This window comes from Octodon degus, unplaced genomic scaffold, assembly GCF_000260255.1.
Source record: "Octodon degus isolate 3935 unplaced genomic scaffold, OctDeg1.0 scaffold00054, whole genome shotgun sequence".
NCBI classification, from domain to species: Eukaryota; Metazoa; Chordata; class Mammalia; order Rodentia; family Octodontidae; genus Octodon; species Octodon degus.
Genome location: NW_004524630.1, coordinates 3,513,768 through 3,519,585, shown reverse-complemented (window position 1 = coordinate 3,519,585; position 5,818 = coordinate 3,513,768). Strand labels below are relative to the sequence as shown.

Below are 5,818 nucleotides of genomic sequence, written 5' to 3'. Positions count from 1 at the left end.
GGCGGCGGCGGCGGGGCGGGCTCGGCGGCGCTGTGCCTGCGCCTGGGCGGGGAGCCGCGGCGCTACTCGCTGTGGGACTGCCTCTGGATCCTGGCCGCCGTGGCCGTGTACTTCGCGGACGTGGGCACGGACATCTGGCTCGCCGTGGACTACTACCTGCGCGACCAGCGCTGGTGGTTCGGGCTCACGCTCTTCTTCGTGGTGCTGGGCTCGCTCTCCGTGCAAGTGTTCAGCTTCCGCTGGTTCGTGCACGATTTCAGCACCGATGACAGCGCCACGACCGCCGCCTCCAGCTGCCCGCAGCCGGGAGCCGATTGCAAGGCTGTGGTCGGCGGAGGGGCGGCCGCCGGGGAAGGCGAGGCTCGCCCCGCCACCCCGCAGAGGCAAGCGTCTAACGCCAGCAAGAGCAACATCGCGGCCACCAACGGCGGCGAGGCCACCCGGGCCGGCAGCAAACACAGGTCTGCGACCTGCTCCTTCTGCATCTGGCTCCTGCAGTCCCTCATCCACATCTTGCAGCTCGGGCAGATCTGGAGGTACCGTATCCGGGGTGGGGAACGAGGGAGATTTGCTGCTGCTATTACATTCCCACTGCTTGCTTTTGCACGAAAATCGTTTAAGGTTGCCGTGGAAGTAGCCCTAGTCACGCTTTTTTTTCTTCAGTTTTTTTTTTTTGGGGGGGGGGGCTTGCATTTAAAAAGTGTCTTTTGGGATCTCTTTTAGGATGGTAGGGAGCTGAGAAGTGTTTCTCTCACCTTATCTGGTCTTCCTACTTTGCCTCATAAGCTTCTCTCATTCGGGTGTACAGGCTACACCCGAATCCCACTTTTAGTGATACAGTTTCAGTGAGTAGGAAAGGGTTCACATGCCACTTTCTAAAAATCCTTTTTATTGTTTTTAATACGAAATACATGTTTTAATTTTGATGCTACCTTTTGTTCGGGGGGCGGAAGACTAATTAGAGTTAGATGTGAGTCGTCTATGCTCGAAAGTACCCACATTTTAACTGTCATAGCTAGAGAAGTACTAAGTAGGAATTTGACTTGTGATATATGCATACAGGAAAATCTGTTATTCACATATATGTATCTGAATCCGAACAGGTACGTCTTAGGGTCTCAGTCTTACTTATATGGTATAGCATCTTATCTTCCTGCAATACCTCCACATCTACTTTCTCATAACTGAGCATACTTGGTAGATCAGATGACAAGTAGCCAAGCAGCCAATGAAGATGCCGAGTACAATTAAAGTTTACACAGCATGCCACCCTTTTTCCAAGTGTTCTTAGTTTTATGAAGGTATCATTTCCGCATACCAACTGGAATACAGGTTTACACTTGTTGGGCAGTGGGAAACCGTAACTGGAACATGCACGGCATAGACTCAGGGATATGATAGAATGAAGTGTTCAAGAATATGTTCTTCTGACTTTTATGTGTTTTAGATGCTTTTGAAAGCAGCGCTTTACATTTACAAACACTGTATTGTGGTGGCATATAGATACCAACAAATTAAAGAGTTGTTTGGATTTAAAATGACAGTAAATACTTAGAATAAGTAATATGTGAAAAACTTAGGAAGTGGACACTATAGTACTATGCTGTGCTATAACAATGTTCTTTTTAATTTTTTTGTTCATAGTTGTTTTGTGATAAGTGACATTATAAATCATCACCTGTGCTGAAGTATCCCAAACGGAAAACAGCTCAGAGCATGTGTGGACCAGAAGCACAGACTGCTTTTAGTTATTTTCCTTGAAAAAAACAAGTGGCATGGTTGACCCCCTTTCCTGGGGCCCATGCTTGTATATGGCAGAATAAACATTGTCAATAACTGACTTTACAGACTGAAAATTTTTGCTTTAAAGCACATCATGCTTTCTGGGGTGGCGTATGATATGCAGCCACATGAATGCTGGAAACTTCAGTGTTTCAGGTTCCACGGGACTCTGAAATGTCACTTGATGGGTAGCTCTATTTCCCATCCCTGACCACTGGGAAGGCTTGCAGCTCAGTGCCCTTCTTCAGGCCTGATGAAGAATTGGCATGCTTTAATACTGAAAGTATTTATTGGCTACGATGCAGATCATTAGCATTTTTAATCTAATAATTTGGTAAATGAAGATCACCATCCCATTTATTAACTTTTTCAAAGTTTATGTATGATTTGGACGTTCCTTTTAATCACCTTTAATGTTTCTATATATGTTAGCCATGCGCATGTATCTCAGTTATTAATCAAAGAAGAATGCATGTGAAAAATTGGTAACCCATTCAGTGAACTGAAGTTGTTAGAACTGCATTTCCTAGGCATTTTCCCCCAGTGAAAACGGCACTTAATTTTCTCTGAAAATCATATGCAGAAAGTGAGAAGTGATTAAGAAAAGACAAGGGCCTAAAAACATCTGAGTGAGACTGTGGTCATTGGGTCAATAGGTCTGACAGAAAAGCTACTGATGGAAGGAGGAATGAAGCAAGAAAACCCGGCAGTCATGCCTACGCACAGCCCCACCTAGCCCTGGGAGGCGCACGGGGTTCCTTCTGGGTTAAGCATTTTTATAGTGTTTTCCTTAGAGGGTTTGAAGTTTATTTTGATAGCAAAAGATTGGAAACACTATCAGGTGTTTTTCAGACATTTTCAGGATGATGTGTTTAGTATGGAAGTGTGAATTGTCATCTGATCTAAGTATTTTTTGATTCTGGGATATTCGGGGATGCAAGGGTAACCTGGTGGAAACTTTGTGCTAGACTCCTGATTCTTTCTTTTGATAAAGCACATTTAAGTGAACACTTTGCCCCAGTAAAAAATCAAACAGGATTAGAAAACTTATGAAATTTTACACTCAGCTGCATTGTAATATGTTCCTGTTTCTCTGAGTGTTGAAAATTTGAATAAAACTTGGGGGAAGTAAATGTATGTTTAATAGTAAGGGGTAAAATGTGACTCACCTCCAATTGTTGTATTAAGCATAGTGGACACAAGCCCCCATGAGTGCTCAAAATACTACAAGTATACCCCTGATTTTAGCTTTCCTCTTTAATATATTGTGTATAAATGTTGTAGAACCACAAGGTATTGATGGTCCAAAGCTCAGAGGTCATTATTCATGTTTTAACATGCTACTTTCTGGGATCAATAAAATAGATTTTTCAGTAGGTTGGTAACTCATTGAATTTCCATGGAATTCTAGTTATTTCTGGGAAGGTCTTGATTCTCAAAGCTTTCTGTTGACGAAATCTTTGAAATAACATCAAAGCGTTTGCTTCTTCAGAAATAAGCCATTGGAAACACTGTGTGTAAGATTTGCATGTATTTATACTCCTATTTCAAATGCAACTGCTAAAAGCAATGATACATATTCATTTTAATTAAAGTTTACTAATGGGAAATTAATGGCAGCTTTTAAAGTCACAGGAGGTGATGCTGGGAAGAGCCATTTGAAATAATGAAGTGAACTTTTGGTACCATGTGAAAAGAACAATCATTGTGTTAATGGATCTGTGCCTGCAAATGAATGAGAAAGTGCTTTTCTTTATTATTTTCATATGATACCAGAAATTACCTAGAGTTCAGCCAATGGAAATCACAAATGCCCAATGAGAACAACCGATAGCACTCATATCCAGGATTGATTATATCTATGTGTCTTTTCCTTTAGAATTTGTAAACCTTACTCTCACAGTTGTTTTCCAGAAAACGTGGACATGGCAAAGAATAAGCCAATGGGTGCATGGGGGGAGTGTTCTTGCTACTTGGTGTTTTCTTTTGGAGTTGCTTCCATTGCATCATGGGAGAAGGATGTGGGGAAGGAGCAGTTTGTTTTGTGCTTCTTGTGCTTGATATCCCACAATACAGCATATTCTATGTTCAAGAAGTGGAGAAAATGATAGGCTAAACAAACATAAACTTGGTCCTAGAGGACAGCTTCTCAGCCCTTAATAAGCCAATGTTCAGTTGTGAATAATTTTTAAAAGCACACCTGTTAAATATGCTCACGTTGATGTGGTGTACAGATCCTTTTGGAAATGTGTGCCATCCTTAAACTCGTACCAAAATATGACAGTAACAATTTTATTTGGACATAAAGATCTGTAAATGTGTTTTATCCTCCTTATCTAAGATTTACAATGAACAAAGAGAAAACTAGCACCTCTGTATGTGGAAAAAAACGTAAACAAAATGGACTAGAGAGGCTGAGTGACTGGTGTCACCCAACATTAAAGCCAAACTTGTGTCCCCTAAGTCTAGTAACTCCTGGCTTTGCTGACTGCCTGCGTGTGCTAATGGCTACATTGCTTAAAATGACAGTTTCCTATCATGAGGACGGCAGGTAGGAGAGGGAGAGAGGGATTTGCAGCACAGACCATTAGGGATCTTTCCAGCACTGTGCCGGTAGCTCAGCCCTAGAATAAAGACTGAGCTCAGATGTCCGCCTCTGACATCTAGTGCTCTAGGCCACCCTGAAGTTGTCAGGTCAAATTCCAGCTGAGTGACTTCATCTTTTTTTTTTTTTTTTTTTTTTTTCTGTTGAAAGGATCAGTTAATGCTTAAGCTTTATTTAGAAATTTTTGTTTATTTTTAAGATCTTATAACTTTTTATATTTTAATAATTTTATTGAGAAAGTAGCAATGAGATAGTGTCAAAACAGGTTAGTAGTACAGTCACAATAATTAATACATTGCATATTATTGTCTTTGTAGTAGTTGTTCCTAGTACAAGATGCAGACATGATATCTTGTTGCAACACTGTTCGTTCAAAACCTTCTCGCTGAACTAAGAGAAAGCAGCTGCATATTTATGCTATTTTGTATATACAGATATATATTTTTTCCACTACAAAATGGTCCATTTATATCCCCTTTTTGTTTACTTTTGTTAGAGATGTCTACTCCATTGCCATTCATATATTGTCAGTGCATGAATTCAGCAGAGTAATCCAATATAATCCAGGAGTCTGTAATAGTAGTGGGTTATCCACAAGACTTTGGGATAGTGTCAGAAGTGTCAGAAGTTGTTGACTTGAGCCTATCACAGCTCAGCATATTAGCATGGCTTTACTTTTTATACCTCGTTTTTATACTTTTCTGCTGGATGGTTAAGACCAAGATAAAGCAAGACCTATATAACATGAAATGTAACTTTAAAAAATATATATTTTTATTGAGAAACAGGTAGCAATGACACAGTTTCACAACCGATTACTAGTACATTTTCAATAATTAATACATTGCATATTGTTGTTTTAGTGGTTATTCATAGTATAAGATGCAGACATGATATCCTGTCTCAAACACTATTAGAACAAATCTCTCTATTCATTGAATTAAGAGAATGGAGCTGTGTATCTATCCTAACTATTTTGAGTATACAGATACAAAATGGTCGTTCATTCGTATCCCCGTTTTTTGGTTAGTTTTGTTAGAGAAGGGCATTCCATTGTCATTTAAATACTGTAGGTACACGAATTCAGCAAAATAGCCAAATATAGTCCAATAGTCCATAATAGTAGTGGGTTTTCCATAAGACTGTCAATGTCCGAAGTTGTTGGCTTGAGCCTTTTACAGCTCATTATATTAATATGGCTTTACTTTTTATACTTGATTTTCATACTTTTCTGCTGGGTGATTAAGACCAAGAAAGAGCAAGACCTATATAACAAGAAAAGTAACTTTTATATCTGATAAGGTCAGTCAAATCCCCTTAGGATTTAACCTGAAACCCTGTACCTCAGTTTGTAGATCCTGTGTCAGTGTCAGCTATGAGGATGAGTCACGGCCATTGCTTAACCAACTTGCTCTCTGTGAAAGCCTGAGA

At 40.3% G+C, this 5,818-nt stretch overlaps 1 protein-coding gene across 1 annotated transcript in view; it reads left to right on the top strand.

The window, feature by feature from the left end:
* Xkr4 (XK related 4) overlaps positions 1–5,818 on the top strand; it is a gene marked incomplete at its 5' end in the record, with an annotated part of 428,887 nt that continues 423,069 nt past the window's right edge. The window contains one exon of the mRNA XM_004633408.2: positions 1–536. Coding sequence (XP_004633465.1) covers positions 1–536 — 536 coding nt within the window. The remainder of the gene's footprint in view (positions 537–5,818) is intronic.